Source organism: Monodelphis domestica, chromosome 2 (genome assembly GCF_027887165.1).
Source record: "Monodelphis domestica isolate mMonDom1 chromosome 2, mMonDom1.pri, whole genome shotgun sequence".
In the NCBI taxonomy this organism is placed as follows: domain Eukaryota; kingdom Metazoa; phylum Chordata; class Mammalia; order Didelphimorphia; family Didelphidae; genus Monodelphis; species Monodelphis domestica.
In genome coordinates, this window is record NC_077228.1 from 31,107,972 (window position 1) to 31,126,132 (window position 18,161).

At 41.5% G+C, this 18,161-nt stretch overlaps 1 protein-coding gene and 1 long non-coding RNA gene across 4 annotated transcripts in view; one reads left to right on the plus strand and one right to left on the minus strand.

Moving 5' to 3' along the window:
* LOC100023606 (cytochrome P450 4B1-like) overlaps window positions 1–10,598 on the minus strand; it is a 55,105-nt gene extending 44,507 nt beyond the window's left edge. For both annotated transcript variants that reach the window (XM_056815184.1, XM_056815183.1), the window contains exons 1-2: window positions 10,273–10,598; window positions 6,743–7,073 (exon numbers count right to left, since the gene is read on the minus strand). In XM_056815184.1, the coding sequence (XP_056671162.1) occupies window positions 6,743–7,073; window positions 10,273–10,409 (468 nt within the window). In that variant the 5' untranslated portion in view covers window positions 10,410–10,598. The remainder of the gene's footprint in view (window positions 1–6,742; window positions 7,074–10,272) is intronic.
* LOC103106489 (uncharacterized) lies at window positions 2–14,655 on the plus strand. Of its 2 annotated transcripts, XR_008916051.1 has the most exons (5): window positions 2–223; window positions 902–1,024; window positions 9,479–9,574; window positions 10,388–10,694; window positions 12,721–14,655. It is a non-coding gene; the product is annotated as an uncharacterized LOC103106489 (long non-coding RNA). The 2 variants fall into 2 exon arrangements; XR_008916050.1 differs by having other exon boundaries at window positions 14–223; window positions 10,388–14,655.
* Window positions 14,656–18,161: the final 3,506 nt, after the last annotated feature.

The following is an 18,161-nucleotide window of genomic DNA, read 5'->3' on the forward strand; positions in this document are numbered from 1 at the left end:
AGCGCCAGCATTCTTCAGTCTTCTTTGGGGCTCTTCAAGCCTCAAGTGTTCTTGAGGGCTCCTCAAGAATTGAATTGCTTGGATGTTCCTGCCTTCCAGCTTTGAGGTTGCTTCACTTCAACACTTCAGGTTGCTAAAGGAAAATGTGAGAGGAGCTGACAGTCTCCATTATGCCCCTGTCCCCAGATTGCCATGACAGAAACTTCAAGAAATTGCCTCTTGGGTGAGATCTAGAATACTCTCTCTCTCTCAGTTAAGCTAAGCTATTTCACTCCCAAAAGGAGAATTCCTTCGCTGTATATTGTCTGGTATGTGTTCTCCTTTGTAGATCAATTTTGCTACAATTTGGATGAATGGATTTCTTTCTTATTTGGCGTGTGTATTCATTAGGATCTGGCATTTGATGTAAAAGAGGTCAGGGCTTGATATAAATTTAGGGGTTCTCCTTCCCCATTAATGATACAATAATCAGAAGTTAGAGTAAACCTGATCACATTCCCTAGACTAATAATATTTAGAGGAGGAGGTTTTTAAGGGATTTTTAAAAATCAATATGTCAAGAAGATTGTGTGTAACAGCAAGTCTCTGATAATAGCCCAGTTTCCATTCACTTTAGTAGTGGTCAAGTTCTCCAAGATATTTTCAGGTCTAACTGCAGTACAAGAATTTATCACTTGTTTGTCAATGCAAAATAGCAAACATTATGTGTCATTCCAGCTCCTGGGTCATGTCTTATTAGGTCTTGCAGAGGCCTTTTTTAACTACCTTCAGTGATGTGATGTAGTCTGTCTATCCTCTTATAAAATCGACACTAATAATTAAATTATTAATTCCTTAAGCTATTTTCTTATGGCAATGATAGGTTTCAGAATTACCATCACAAATCTCTCTATTTCTATAGCCAGATCCCCATGACTTGGTAATTTCTTTGTTGCCATGCCTGAGGATGAATTCAGATGGAAGTCACCCATGAAGAGCCTTTTGACTCTCCTCACGCATCTTGGCCATTTCACAAGCTCTAGAGGTAAACTCTTTTCATTTACATTTGGTACATGACTAGGATCTGTTCTGTCTTGACTTTGCTTGGCAAAATGATGTCTACTTGATCCAAAGATATTTCTGGGAATTAGACCTGCTTATCATAAGCTCTAAAAATATTTAAAGCAGATAGGTGGTTCAATGGATAGAGCACAGGCCTGGTGTCAGAAAGATTCATCTTCCTGAATTCAAATTTGGGCTTAACTGACTGTGTGACCCTGGGCAAGTAACTTAATCTGCTTACCTCAGTTTCCTCATCTTAATGAATGAAGAAGAAAACAAATAGGAAATCACTCTGGTACTTTTACCAAGAAAACTTCAAATAGGGTCATGAAGAGTCAGACATGACTGAAACAACTGAACAAGAATGTCAGTTAATACACTCCATCCTTTCTGGTAGAGAAAGAGAAACTATTAATAGATATGTTGGGGAGGCAGTATGAAATACAGTAACCCATGACCTATAATGGGAGTTAGGTTCCAGAGACCCTTGCGATAGGTAAAAATCCACCAAGTAGCAGCATTATATTTATTATACTATTTATATATTTTAAGGCTTTATAAATCCTTCCCACTCTACTTTAAACCCTTTCCACACTCTTATTAACCTTTCCCACACTCTTATAAACACTAAGCCAATCAGCATCCAGGATATAGAACACAGCACAATGGTTGGTCGCCTTTCATTCCATCAGCCAATAGTGTGCCATATACAATCTCATGCTGGCAAACTTGCACAAGTGGTAGTGGCGTACTGCATTTCCATTGTGTACAGTTTAATATTCATCTGCAAAATCCCACAATATAGCAAAAATGCTGCCATACAGAATTCAGTGTTGTTTTTTAAACATATACAGTGAAACCAAGATAAGTGAACCGTATAATATAGAAAGGGACAACTGTACTTCTCTGAGAAGGTAACTTCTGAGTTGAAATTTAGAGAAAGGATCTTGAGAGATGAACTGAGAAAGAAGTTCTCTCTGAGCAGGGGAGATGGCTTCTGCAAATGCTTAGAAGTGGGTGGGGGCAGCTGGGTAGCTCAATCGACTGAGAGCCAGGCCTAGAGATGGGAGGTCCTGGGTTCAAATCTGGCCTCAGACACTTCTCAGCTGTGTGACCCTGTGCAAGTCACCAATACATAGTATTGATTCCAAGACTGAAGGTAAAAAAGAAGTAGGAAATAAGGTTTTAAATTCAGGGAATGGGTACAGATTGAGTGTGGCAATAACAAAGAATAGAAGGATGAAAATAGTATAAAATACGGTTAGAAGGGCAAGTGAGAACCAATTGGGGATTGATGCCTCAGGCTTAAATGCCAACCTGAGACATTTATATGTTATTTATGGGCAATGCAAAGTCATTCCAATCTGGAGGCAAAGTAGTAACATGATTAGACCTATACTTTAGGAAGCTTATTTTGGGAGTTGTGTGCGTGAATTATGAAATTAGTGTGTAATTCTCAAGGTAATAGTTATTAATATCTCCAAAATGAATATGCTGAAGACCCCAGTAAAGTTAGTCTCACCCCGCTCAGACTACAAAGGCCCCCTAATCCCTCTCAGTCTGAGGGAGGAAGAAACAACCAGTGTCTTTACCATACTAAATGTTTTAGGATGTTTCCTTTAAGTTTATACTTTTAAATGCTCCATGAGTTTGTTGTTTCTCCCTGTTTCTGTAAACTTTGCCCCATATGCAAAATAGAACCTCTAACTGAACTCTGGCCAGAGTGTTCCAAAGGAATCTGAATTGATATGCAGATTAGAACCTTTCCCTGAATCTATGACCAGAGAGAGTGTTCTAACTGAATGTTCCAACTGATTTTGGACCAGATCAAGGATTTTTCCCCCCGGTTTTCTCTCTCTCAATAAAACACTACATTGCAATTGAGTAATTTTGGCTTCTTGGTCTCTTGAATAGTGGCTAGTCTACCACCACACACATGTGGAAGACAGATTAAAAGCTACAAACACTTCAATTCAATTAATATGTCTGTCAGGGATATTGAACTAAGGGTGAAGCTAAGAAATCTTATTGAGTAACCAACAAGAGACTCAAAGGAGAAAAGGAGGGGCAGAGTCAAGATGGTGGCTTAGGAGCAGCAAAAGCTGAAACCTCTCTGACTATCCTTCCATACCAATCTTTAAAAAGCTCTTCAAAAAAGACAGAAATCCAAACCCTCCAACAAGACAGAGTCACAGTACTCTCCTGATATAACTTGAAAGATAGGCAGAGAGAGAGTCAATTTCCATGGTATACAGGAAAGACAAGTAAGACTGGGCTAGTTGAACCCCACTCTCCCACCTGTGTTTAGATGCAGGCTAACTGTGGGATTCTGGGGCAGGAGCTGCAGCCATGACAGAGTACCTCAGATCTACCATGCAAGATCCAAGGCTCTGACAATGGCAGGCAGGGAGGAATTTGAGTGGGGGTATTGGTTTTCATCTGGTAGGACACTGTGGACCTCCATGACAGCTGGCTATGGTGAAGATTGATCCCAGGGCAGATTACCTGGGCAGATTAGCTCAAACAATCTAATCCAATATACCAGCAGAAGAGAGAAGATTCAAAATTCTGTTCCAGGGCAGAGAAGCTCAGATGCCCTGGTCCAGTAAACCAACAGAGGGGCTAGTTTACAGTCCAGGAGGAAAACAAAAATAAGCAAATAACAGAAAAAAGGAGGTACCAATTGAAAGCTTCTACAGGGATAAATGCCAAAGAAGAAAACCAACAGAGGATTACAGGATCCAAGGAACTTCAAGTAAAACCTTAAAAAATCCAGGGAATTGGGCTTCACCTCTGGAAGGGTTCAAAAAGGAATCAAAACATCAAATAAGACAGGAGGAAGAAAAATGGGAAAAGGAAAACAGCTTAAAAAGCAAAATAAGTTATTTGGAAACAAAGGCACATGAATTAAAACAGAAAATGGTGCTCTAAAAGCCAGAATTGAATAACTTGAAAATGAGGCAAAAAAAGTCAAAAGAGGAAAAGAATGACTTGAAAAGAAGAGTGAACCAAATGGAAAATGAGGATCAAAAGGTCATAGAAGAAACTCAGGCTTTAAAAGAAAGAAAGAAGGAGGCCTAGGATGAAACCTGGGGTATGACATTACTAAGGGAGCAAGACATGGACACTGATTAAATTTAGTCAATTTGAGAAGAGGTAAGTGAAATTATCCTACACAGGAAGTATGTTGGGATGGCTAAAGAACCTCAGTCATTCCCTATGGGCTCATATAAAAGAGTGAGATCATCTAAATTCCAGCATCCAAAGCTCTACATGGAGAACAGTCCAGCCAAGTACTTAGGGGGAAGGAAAAAGGGCCTCATGTCTCCTCTTCCCCTGTATGACCATAGAATAACCTTATGAAGTTCCAAAGATTCAGATTTCTTATTGGTGCCCTGAAACAGATGATGACTTTATCTGCATAGGACAAATGAAATACTCTGAGGAAGGGAATTTCAGGACTCTCCAAGAAGCCCAACAGAAAGCTAACCCCTTCCCAAGGGGATGGATAATCCTGAGGGCTCAAGGAAAGACAGAAGGACTCTCCAGGGGCTATAAATGATCTCCACCCTTTGCACCATATGCTCTAAGTTTAAGCCCACTTTCTGTGAGTGGTTGGGTTTGAGGGAAGGCTGTGGACTGTTTTGTGCTAACTCTTCTGACATACCAGATTAATAAATGTCCATTTCTAAAAACCAGTTAAATCCAGCTGGGTAACTAGCATTGATTAGATATTATTGCAGTGGGGGGCAGCACATTAGTGGAAGTTCAGGAGCTGAAATACTAGAAAACTGCCTAAGAGCTATTTCCAGGGGGCTCTTCTTGCCAATTCCAGGGGAAGATAAACCCCAGAACATGTATTCCAAGATTATGAAGAGGAGGGGAAGGAAGAGGAACTGTATGAATGAAAAGAATGAAACAGCTGCAGTAAGTGGTAAGTGGGTAGAATCCCAAGACTTGGAAATTCATCAGGAGATAAAGGAGCAAGAAAAGTAAGGTATGTCCTAAAGATTACAAACCTGGAAGACTTGGGAGGAGGACATCCTCCATAAAGAGACAGAAGTTTGGAGCAGAGGCTAGAATTGAGGGGGGAATGATGAATGGAGAAGTCTGAGTATTTGGTATTCTGTCTCTAATCAATGGGAAAGAGGAATGACATGATCAGACTAGTGCTTTGGCAAGTTGATTTTGGCAGGTGCTTCCAGAAAATGAATTGGAGTGGGGGAGAGACTCAGCAGAAAGTACAAGTACTCCCTGGGAGCAGAGAGAAGGGTACACGTCTTATGAAGGTAGAAAAGACACACTTTGGTCATGGATTGCACTGTAGGGATGGGAGGTTGAGTGAAAGTGAGGACTGAGGAGACCAAGGCTGGGAAACTGAGTGAATGGAAGGATGATGGTATCCTTGGCAATAGTAGGGAAATTCCAAAGCTAGATGAATTGGGGGAGAGGGAAAGAGAAATGATGATTTCTGTTTTGAACCTGTTGAGTTTAAAATGCTGGTGATACATCCTTATGGAAAGACAGAGCAGGAAAGCAACAACAATGTGGGAATGGTGATGGATACATGTAGATCTCAAAGCTGTTGGAATGGAGATACTAACTAAACTCATGAGAGCTGATGAGATCACCACTGACAAGAATGTAGAGAGAGCAGAGAAGAAAGCTCAGGACAGAAACTTGGGAAATATCCCTTTAAAAGCACAAACCAACCTGAGACACAAAGCAACAGAAGTAACTTAGAAGAAACAGTCAACAGATGAGCAAGAGGAGATGCATTAGAGAGGAGGAGTACAGAAGACAAAATAAAATGTCCACATGGATGGCTTCATCAGAATCAAGGAGAATAAGGATTGAGGAAAGGCCATGAGATTTACAGACAAAGAAAACTCCAAACCCCATTTCTCAGGGGACAAGAGTTCTTTTCTCTCTCTTCATCCTCCCCCATGTCCATACCTCCTTTCCCTCCCTCTCCCATGATCTTGTTCCTTCTCAAGTGTTCTCCTCTCCTCTCTCCTTACTTTCTCCTTTCTCTCCCCTTTCCTCTTCACTACTATCTCTATCTCCTATTCTTTCCAACTCTTTCTTTCTTTTCTCTACAACCTTCTCCCTTTACTCCATTCCTTGACTCTCCCCTCCTTTTCTCTGTCTTTCTCTATCACTAATCTCTTGCTTCTCCTTTTCCATATCCTTGTTTCTCTCTCTGTCCTGAGGCATAGTTCTATCTCCAGAGAGGCCAAAGGGCCAGTTTGTGGGCATACTTTTCCCCCTCTCTGCCCAAGGGTAGAACTAGGAAATATTGTGAGCAGGGACAAGTGGTTGTGCAGGCAAGCATATTCCATCCAGATATCAGAACAAACCTTCCTAACAGTGAGAGCTGGCCAAAAGGGGAAAGGGCTATCTGGGGAGGAAGTAGTGGGCGCCCTTCACCATCGATATTCAGACAGAGGCAGATTATTGCTCATTAGTAACGCCGCTGGGGGAAAGGAGGAGTGTCTTGGTCAGGTGTTAGGGGAGCTAGCTGCCTCTGAGCTTTCTATTACAGACATCCTATAATTCATTTTCTGCCTTTACCATCCCTCCTCTTACCATTCTCCCTCCTTGCTCTCTCCCCTTTTCTTTCTCCTTCTATATGTGTCATTCTTTCACCTCCCCAAATCCATGCCTCTGCCCTTGCCCCTGGCCAAGAACTTGGACCTACCTCCATAGAATGCCCAAAGAGCCAGTGAGTGGGTGGCCCAGGGAAGCTATCCAGGGCTTGAAGCAGCTTCTGCCTCCTGGCCAGAAGCCTGGTCAATTGGAACAGGCATAGCGTGAGGACCAGGCCAGCTGCCCACAGCCACAACCTGGAGAGGCTCTCAGGGATCCAGGAAAACATCATGGATAACATGGAGAGTTTTCCTCCAACAGGAGCACTGTCAGCCTTATAAAACAGACCTCCAACTGGCCTGCTCCGGAGCCCCACCCTCTGACCACACCCTTGGAAACAGACTTGGGTCTCTCTGGATCCCAGAGCCAGAACACAATACAAACTGTGGGGAGGAAAGAATGTGAGAGAGAACTTTGCTTGCCACTGGAGAATTTCCCAGAATTATGTAACTGACTCCAAAAGAAAACATCTCGGGGACTTTAGAGGTGTGACAAGGAAATCACTTTAAAAGATTGATATATATTAATTTAAGGTCGCCACGGAATTCAGCTATGTAATTCCTAAATGAAAACTCAAGTCAGCAGTCAACCTTTTATGGAGTTTAATTACAAACAGGATGAAGAAAGGTATTAGAGATAGAGAGAGAGAGGGAGAGAGAAAGGGGAGAGAAGGGAATAGGGCTTAAATACCCCTTCTGTTTAGGCTGGGCCAAAAGGCCCAAGCCCTTAGATAGCTGAGGCAAAGAAAAGAGATCAGTCCCTATCACGACCAAAATGGAGAAACAGTCTCAGGGGCCTCCACCTCCAGCTTCCTTCAGAGCCGACTCTCAAAGCACCACCTCTCCAACCAACCCCCCTCAGTCTTCAGACCCCTCTATCTTTAAGGAAACCATCCAAGTTCCCTCCCCTCAGTTCTCACATCTACCAATCACTGTCCATGTCTTCCCTGTGCCAATGGTGGCTCTACCTTAACCCAGGACTGCCCAGAGGTCTGTGGCTTTGCACATGTCTGTTGAAGGTCATATTCTCAAATAATTAAATCTTGATCCTTTGCTACAGCCCTTCCTAAATCCTGTTACCCTGAGTAGGGTAGAGATTGGAATAATTAAATTTTGATCTATGCTGCAGCCCTTCCTAAATCCTGTTAGGACTGAGTAGGGTGGAGATTGTAATTTCCAAGACCTGGTTCTGTCATTCCAAGTATCTCTATTGTATCAATTCTAAAATCAATCATGACTCAAAGAAATTCCTGTTCTATGCTTAAGCATAGGTCAAAGCCCTTTCCATTGTTCAGCAAAAGGTTTCTGTCCTAAAGTAATCTTAAGAAGGGAGGAGGAGGAACCTCCCATACCAATGGGGTTCACATTCCAATAGAGTTCCCACTATCAATAGGAAATTTTTCAAGTATGAAATTTCCCAATGGTGAAATTTCCAACATTTATAAGTCTAAGAAATTTTAAGGTTTACAAGAGGAAGCAGTCAACAAATCCTAAAAGGAAACAGTTAGTATGCTCTCTTATAGCCTCTAACCAGGCCTCTGGAAGAAAGTAGCAATTAATCTGAGTCTTGAATGGGAACCAGGAATTCCAGGAGGTCAAGATGCAGTGGAAGACTATTCCAGGCATGCAGCATATCTGCTGTGAAGGCATAAAAAAAAAGAGAGAATAAACATTTATTAAGCACCTATTATGTACCAGTCACCATGCTAAGTACTTTAAAATAGCTCATCTGACCCTCTCTATAATCCTGTGAGGCAGTTGTTATTATCCCCATTTGACAATTGAGGCAGAGGTTAAGCGACTTACCTAAAGGACATCCAGCAAGTCTAAGGCTGGATAGCTCTATCCACTGTACCACCTAGCTGCATGTTCTGATTCTGTTTCTAACTAATTCTAGTTCCATCAAGGAGATGAGAACTCTGTTATGAGCAAAAAAAAAAGGAAGTGAGCCAATATGCCTGGCTCACAAAGTTCATAGAAGGTAGTAATGCTGTAAGAAGAATGGAATGACTCAGAGACCAAATGTCCAACCGAGGATTTCATATTCGATCCTAAAGGCTCCACCAGGAAGCCAATTGAGTGTGCTGAATGACTGTGCAGTAGGGAGGGCCCAGCTGGCAATGTTTCATGATCTTCTCCAGTAGCAAAACTCAGTAGCAATTTAAGGAGAAGTAGAGCAGAAAGGCAGTGAGTAACAACTATAGTTGTTGGGTTGGGACTGGCGAAAGTAAACAGGTGTGCGATTCAAAGTTAGAGGCGAGTTTACAATCAAACTGGTCAATCATAGGATCCAACTGTGAAAGGCAATAAAAGGAAACCAGACTAGGAGTAAGAACCTGGGAAAACAGGGAGGCTGAGAAGGACTAGAGGTAACAGGAAGGGTCTACAGTGAGCTTAGAAGGACTGGGACAGGTGACAATATAGAAAAACAAAATGTGGTTGGAAAAAAATTTCAGAGTTTTATTTTATGAAAACATCATAATTATGAGAGAAATAAATTCCCATTAGCAAGAATGAAAAATGAGGAATTAAAGCAAAAGAAGAAAAAGGAAAGCAAGGTATAGCCCGAAGATCTCCTCCGTCTCCTTCTCAAGATCCAAGATACTAGCCCTTGATTCCTTCCTGCCCAGAAGAGGCCAATACTAACTCAAAGAACGCAAGAGTCAAAGTGTTCTGGAGCTTCTATGTTTATAGAAATGAGGAAGCCTAGATGGAAGAAAATCAACCAGCCTATCCATCCATCCATCTATCCAGCAACAACAATTTATTTAACCTCTTCTATGTGCCAGGTCCTGCTCTGGATACTAGGAAAACAAAAACAAGGCAGAAAAACATTCCAGCCATCAAGGGACTTACATTCAATGGAGGAAACATGAAAACAGCAGGTATGTTGCTGTGGGATGACTGGGGCTTTCTTTCCCTGAGTTCCCCTATAAAGATGTTGGCTCAGCTATCAGCAGGCAACTTTCAAACTTAGCTTGATTCAAGACTAGCCTGTCTGACCCAAAGTCAGAGAGGCTTCTACTGCAAAATTCCCAGATCTCTCCTCTCACCCCCACCCATCCCTCACCTTGATCTTCACTTTTTTTGCTTTTCCTGTCCACAGTGACCACCACCTGTACCTTTGCTCCACAAGTCAGGCTCCTCCTGCACCTGAGGAGTTTCCTTCGGTACTGAATTGTAGGGTTGAACTGAATTATTTCTAAAATCTCTTCAAATTCTAACCCTATGATCCTTTTTTTTTTTAGTGGCCATTTCTGAGTTTGGAGAGAATGAAACGTCGGGATCTAGGTTATCTTTTCAGATAATTCAGATATTTTTATATTACTTCCCTATATTTAGTCTAGTTCTATCGATCTACTTGCTGTTCCTTATACTTGACTCTCCATCTCATTCTTCCATATCTTTGCATGGGCTGTCGTGCCTCCACCCCACCTGAAATTCTCTTGCCTCCCTCTCTGCTTCACACACACACACACACACACACACACACACAGAGTCTTGGAATGTTGAGTTCCCATCAAGGTTCAGCTCAGGCACCTTGCTGCCACAGGAGGCATTTCCTTATGTCTCCAGGACTTACGTTGCATTCATGGTGTATTCTTTATCTCTACACATCTTGTGGTCACACAGTCCAAGGTAAGCTCTGAGAACAGAAGCTTCTCCTTTCATTCTTCTTTTATATCCCCAACCCCTAGAAGTGTCTGGCATGCGGAACATAGAAGCTTGCTGAACTGAGTTGTTTGGGTCATGAAAACACTCTGGGGCTTTGAGTCAACACTTCCTTTTTGGAATGTGAGAACATGAAGTGTGACCATCTGAACTCAGGGGAGTAAGTGGATCCAGATTAAGTGAGATTTTCTGTTTCATTCCCCACCTGGATTCCATAAGGGAAAGGACTAATTCTTTTCTTTCTTGTTCTTCTTCCAACTTTACTAGATTTTCCTCTATGGAATCACGTGTGTCTTTGGGGATCTGAAGGTTTCCCTTTGTCTGACCATCCAGGTTTGTTCCACCCTTTTTGCATTTCCCTTTTCTCCAGTTTCATTTTTTTTTAATCCAAGTCCATTTTTTCTTAAAGTGCAAAGGGGAGTCCTTGGAAACAATCCATCATCTTCAAACATAATGTCAACGTAAAAGGAAGACAAGGGCATACCTTTATCAAAGGGCCCATGGTGGTACTTGATTCCCCATCCATGAAAGCAGAAAGGATAAGTGTACAATGCCTGGGAAAACCTAGTGGCCAGGAGATAACATCTGCTGCCTGCCCGTTGTTATAAGGAAATGAGCAGGAGGGGATGCTGCAAGGGAAGAAGCAGGAAGGTTCCAGAATTCTGGAGAAGTGATAGGACTGTTGCTTCTTCTAACAGTTAAGCAGGAGGTTGAGTTTCATCTAGTCTCCTAGTGTGGTCCTAGTGAACTAGCTGTTCTCTCTCCTGTGGATTTCCTTGTGATCCATCCTACCAGCTACCTGTTCCTGTGTATCCTGTTGATGCTGACAGAGATATTCCTGCAGAGCCATCTGTCAGCGAGACCTTCCTTTTGAGCCCTGTTTCTGCTTTCCTTCCAACCTTACTACCTCTATCACCACCTAAGGGGGGATTATGGGTTAGTGAAGTGTATTTTATTATAGGAACTGGGATTCTTAGGTAGAGACGTAACTCTAAAAAGGCAGATACTAAAAAGACGTAACTAAAAAAAAGGGCAGATACCATCTCTCTGAAGCTACCAACTAGATTTGGTGGGAGGTTTATTTATATTCTTTAGATAGATCATCCCAATTCCCTTCCCTCCCTTGCCTTATCTTAAATCAATCCTATTTAATAGCATTTGGTATCCTGTAAGCTTTATCCTGTTGGCCTTACCAAACACTGTGTCCTTCTGATATTGGTCCTAAACAATCATTCCTTGACCCACTAAAATCCCATTACCACAGGTATCTTTCTAGAAACAATTATTTTAGTTATATACTATTATTTCACTGTCAGGCCAAATTTTCCCACATCATCTCCATACTAAGTGGTCATTAAATCCCAACCATAGTTAAGTATGAAACTGAAATTTATTACCTGGTTAATATTTGTTCCTCTGCCTTATGACTTCTCACTCTAGCAGGAACTTAGATAGAACTTAGATAGGAACTTAGACTCTCTCCAAAACACACCTACATATGCACATTTTCACATACTAACAACACACAGTCATTCACACTTAAAAAGTGGCAGTAGAGGTGTGTGCGTAAACAAACTAGTTAGCGAACAATGGCATAAGAGCTGGAGAAAACACCCTCGAGTGGATCCTGGCACTTCCATAAATGATGGAGTGTGTCTTAGAATGAAAGATGGGAAATTCTGAGTGAGGCTATACCTGCCCCAAAACAAGAGCTAGGGACCACCCAATCTATTTCAATCAGATTGTAAGGGTGGGGTCAAAATCATCCTCATTTCGTTCTTGTGCTTAGCAAGGCACAAACACTTTTTGATTTGATCAAATATTTAGAACTAAGTATGAACAAAGTCTATAAAACTCCTCAGATAAATCAAAGTCATTGGGTAAGAGACTGAGTAACCCTCTGAGCACTTTGTACAAATGGTAGGAGTTATTTCAGAATCTGGAGGAAAAGAGATGCTGAGTATGTGGATTCGAGAGGTTAGAGCAAGTGTGGGAGAACTGAGTCATGGAAGAGAGAGCAGATATCAAGAGGAGTCATTGACTCCATAAGACATCTCTAAGAGGGGGGCCCAGGTTGAGCGAAGTTACAAGACAAGGTCTACTCTTTCCCCAACTTCCCCCAACCATGCCTATCTATCCACAGTCACTATAATATCATCCGCTGTTTTGCTACCCAACTGTTTCCAATAAGATGAATTTTGTCTACTCCACAAGTATGTCAGGAGTTAGCTAGAGATAGATATGAACATAAGGCTAGGCAAAGGTGTTAGGAATTTTCTTATCTGGTGGTTCAAAGCTATTGTGACTGAAATCAGAATTTTTTCATCTAAAATAAACTCACTACTGGAATGACCTCCAGGAATTGATGCAGACTGAAAGGAGCAGAACCAGAACATCGTACACAGAGACTGATACACTGTGGCACAATCGAATGTAATGGACTTCTCCATTAGTGGCAATGCAGTGATCCTGAACAATCTGCAGGGACTTATGAGAAAGATGCTATCCACATTCAGAGGAACTGTGGGAGCAGAAACACAGGAGAAAAGCATATGATTGATCACCTGGTTCAATGAGGATATGATTGGGGATGTAGACTCTAAATGATCACTCTATTGCAAATATTAATAATATGGAAACATTATTAATTGCATTAATTAAATACATGTAAAACCCAGTAGAATTGCTTGTTAGCTCTGGGAGGGGAGAAGGAAGATGGGAGGGAAAAAAACATGAATCATGTAACCATGAAAAATATTCTAATTTAATTAATAAAATAAATTTAAAATAAACTCACTAAAACTACAGAGGAAGGAAACAAGTGGACTTTAGGGAATGTCATCACATTGTCCTCCCTCCCATGCTTAAAGCATTAAGATTAAATTGAAAAGCTAATTATTGCCAAAGAGTATTATAGAATCCAAAGGGATTTTTGAATTGGTGGGGAATGTGCTAGAGTTAGAAAGATGTACACTTCAATTTTGTTCCTGCCTTTAACACTTCTAGCTGTGTGCAAATCATTTAACCCTTCTGAGACTCAGATTCCTCATTTATAAGATGGTGATAATAGCACCTACTTTCAAGGTTTGTTGTCAAGATCAAAAGAGATGATGTGTGGAAAGCATTTTGTATACCTAAAACCAATTGATAAATATTGGTGATTAGGAAGCACCTGCTTTCCGCAAGAGTGATAGATAACAAGTGGACAGCATGAGTAGCTTTCAGGTAGTGGGAAAAGACAAAAGCCCCCAGAACACCGTACACCTACCTGGAGTAAGTTTAAAACAGTATATGAATGAGAGCAGTGCAAGATGAGTAGACATGGGGGAGAGGGTGCAAGAGTTTATTGTCTTCCCTCTTCTCCCCCACCCAAAAAAGTCCCCCTTAGTTCCAAACGTCTCTGTTATTGTCAGGGGTACCATTATCCTGTTGGCTACCCAGTCACAGCTTAGGCATCACCCTCACCTCCCATATATCCCTCACCTTCTCCTACATCCAATTTGTTGCCAAGCCCTGTCGATGAAATTTAGTCATTCACACATATGCAAACATCATTTTCTTCTTTCCCTGGAAATATGTTGTCAGTGAATCTTCCTGAAAATCTGCTTAAAGAGATTTATGCAGCAAATAAAAAATGAGAAGCCAGATCGATTTATTGCTTAAATATCAACAAGACCACTGAATCATCCTCACTTTGCTATCAGGCAGGGGATAGAAGTGGTAAATGTCTAACAACCAAATCTCTGAAGGTTAGAGGAGGGAAGTGTGCCATGCCACACTTTAAGTTCAATCTGTATTATTGACATTTTTCTCCATTTGTTTCTTTCTTAAGTTTAGACAACCAATGAAGTGCTAACTCAAGCCCAAATTTGTGGTGTTTCCCAATTTCCAAGATGTAAATGCTCACATTGAACATTTAATATTTGCTGAGCAAGTTTAAGCTGGCTTTGGGACACCCCTGCATCAGATTTTATCAAAACAACATACTAGCAAATTTCTGTTCTTAGGAACCTCAAATGCCTGCCCTAAGTTCCTTCTCACTTTGGATCCCTTGGGAGAAAGTCTCCACTCTTTGACATGTTACTGAATTTAGTGACGAAGATCTCCACCAGAATAACCTACCTGTTGTGTTTCATGATCAATCCAAGAATCAGTCAATCCACAAACATTTATTAAATGACTACTAGTAAGTGCCAGGCACTGTATTAGTGACAGTAATCAATAATTCTCTATTTATAGGGAAGCTCCAGGCAGGAAAACTACCCAATAAAGATGTGTCACAATTGTAAAATAATATATATATTCTCTCTGTCTTCTCCCAGTGGCTCACTTCTGTTGTCTTTTTCTGCTGCATTTCAGTATGAATGAATGAAACAAATCCATAATGGTTAACCACCTCTCTTAAAAATGGGCTTTTAAAGAGAGTTGAAAAAAAGGGTAAATACATTTTAAAGAAACATTGATAAATGTTAGAAACATGCACCCACAGTCCTGAAGAAAGAAGCAGATGGAAGGTGCGGGGCAAGGAGGATGAATGGGGATGAGAAATCATCAGCTTTTGGCCCAAGCCACTGTATATGTTTAGCAAAACAGGCTCCTCCTAATGGAATCTCATGGCCCTTATCCACTGCAACTGTTTGCCATGGCTTCTACTCTCCCACTTTCTTGCCCTATTATTGGTAGGCTGCTCACCGCCCCACACACCAAGTTCTCCACTGCTTGTGTGCTCACTCCTATACAGTCACCTTTATATGGCTTGAGCTCTTTCTCTCCCTTAGGATGGAAGCTCTCTTCCAGGAGGAAAGATGGCAGTTTGGAAGCAAAAGCCAAGTCCTCTGCAGAACACTTCCACACCAATCAAAAACAAAGCGCTTTGAGGGGGACACACACAAAAATTCAACAACAGGACAGAGCCTGGGGACTCTCCTGCTTGATTCAACTTAAAAGGTATCCAGAGAAGGTTGAATTCACGGGTTTAAGGAAAAGAAAGAAGGAGGGTCTTAGGACCCCTTCCCCACCTACTGTGTTAAGACTCTGGCAGTTGCTGGAGTCTCAAGGCGAGGTCTCCAGACCCGAGGGAGTGCTTTGCTGCTGTGGCTGCACATAGCCCAGTGCTCTGACCACAGCTGGTAGGGAGGCCACTGGAGATGAGGGGAAGAGGAGAGAGCAACTTGGTTGCCCAGGCTTCAGCCACCACTCCTCCATCTTGGGCTTCTGCCTCAAGGCACATTCACCTCCTGCAGACCAGACTCAATCCAATCTAGCAATAGTGCAGATAAGAAGCCTTCAGAGGACAGGGAAGCCCAATCTCCAACACCCCTTCTCCATCTACTACACTCAGACATGAGGTAAGAATCCAGTTGACTGGAATCCCAGAGCAGAACCCACAACTGTGACAGAGTACCTTAGTACCAGGACCAGAAACTCAGGACTCTGACCGGGCAACTGGCAGGGAGGTGGCTGGCAAAAAGGAAGAGAGGAGCACAGAGGTAACTACCTTTCTGCCTCCACACCTTCACCCTCAGCTTCTGCTGGTAGCTGGGGAAGATCTGACCTTACAGCTCATTAATACAACTGACCAGCTGTATCAACCTAATCCAATTAGTCAACTGAGCAGAGAAGAAACCCCTTCAGAACAGAATAGCCCAAACCCACAGATACAGCAAATAAACAGAGAAGCAAGATTACAGCCAATGACAGGGGGGGAAGAAGGAAAAAATATGAGTAAACCACAGAAAAAGAAAAAAGAAATTACAATTGACAACTTCTATCCAGATAATGAACAAAGAGCAAATGGAACAGAGGAGGACCAAGGAACACCAAGCAAAAACTCAGGAATTCCAGTGAATTGGACATGGGCTTTGGAAGAACTCCTTTAGGATGGAGGGACTAATGCAACATCTAAAGTTTGACATGGGTTAGTCACAGAATAAATTCAGGTCTCCAGAGAATGGAGGGAGGAAAAACTAGAGATTTCCAGGCAACTGCAGACATTCATACCTAGTGTCTTCTTGCCCCAGTGTAATGTTACACTGGAAGAAAATGAGCAAACTAATTTGTGGTATATGAAAGTCATGGAACTGTCAATGTGAATATTTGGAAGATGCAGTTTACCTCTGCACTTTGAGAAACCCCAGTACTAAGCACATTTATTTTATGTGAAAGTCAAGTATCTGTTTGTTTTGAAAAGTTTCTCTATTAGGTAAAAGTTTCCTCTCAGGAAGCCCAGCTCCTGAGTTTGACCTTTTCCTTTAATTTGTTACAGCTGACTGTTCCCTAATACCATAGCTATTGACTACAAAGAGGTTTATACACCTGTTTGTGGCTAGTTTTTGTAGGCTTCCCAAAAGATATAAAGAGACTCTCAGGTTCAGTATCTCTTTGCAGTTAACATTTAGCACGGTGTTCTCTCCCAGGGCACAGTGGGCATTTAGCTGTGTCTTCTCCCAAGGATATGGTTCCTAGAGTCTCAGGGCCTTTGATTTTGTATGGTATTTGATGTTGGATTCCGTGTAATGACTGAATGATAATAATAAGCCTATCCCTTTCTTGATTAAAGAGTGGATTTTCTAACTACTTGAAAGTTCTGTATTTATTTCCAATGTTCTTGTATTACAGAGAGGCCTGTGTTGGAAGACTCATGTATGTAAAAAGCTGGCAAATGGTTCAAAGGGAAGTAGAATAGATATCTTTAGCTTCTTCCCTCCCCAACTTTCCAAAGGAAGCTTTATTTCTTGTCAAGAAGGGACACAGAAAGTTGGGGCCCAAGGTCACTCTGCTCTTCTCAGAGAGAAGGGGGTACCCATTCCTATTAAAAACACTAGAAAGCACAGAAATAAATGGAGCTTTTCTTTAAATGATAAGCAGAAATGGATGGGTGTGACTTAACAAATTGTGGCATGTGATTGTAATGAAATACTACTGTTGAGCTATAAGAAACAATGAGCAGGATGCTTTCAGAAGAACCTGGAAAGGTCTATATGAACTGAATGCAAAGTTGCAGGATATAAAACAAAAACCACATAAATCTTCAATATTTATATATATATATATATATATATGTGTGTGTGTGTGTGTGTGTGTGTGTGTGTGTGTGTGTGTGTGTGTATATAAATTTGCCAGGAGCCATCAAATCCATACTGTTTGACCTGGTCAAAGGTGGAAACCAGGGATTGCAAAGCATCCCCCAAGAAGGATGGAAACACCCACTCAGACCCCCTCTGTGTGACTTCTCTCACTAACATCCCTTATTATTGGAATTGCTATGATTATTATCCTTACCCAACTCCAGGAAAAATAGATGAGAGCAAAATGCCTGCAGGGTTAATACAGATGTCCCACTCCATCCCTCCAGAATATTACTAAGAGATTCTACTTACAAAATTAAACTTAAGGATTACTATGCAGCCATTTAGATAAAGGATCATAAATGAGATCCCCCTTTCCTAGGTATAAAACCTCTAACAAAACTGCATTTAGGTTCTCCATTCCCACTACAGGCCAGGGACAACAGGTACATTAATTGCCTTTCAGGAAGAGACTGGCACATTCTACTTCACTGATTTGTTTTGCTAACTGAAGCCTAGGCAATCTGTCTTGGAAACTTTAGTGAAACATTAGAAAATGAAAACCTGATATTGGAAAATTTCTTAAATCTGGGTTATGTTTATTAACATAGACTTGGTGACAGTGGTTTATTGATTATCTCCTTAGAAGTTTGATTGATTGTATATTTGATTAGTGTAACAAATAATCATTCTTAGCTTAGCCACATGTCTGAGCCTCCCGGGTTAATGGGGA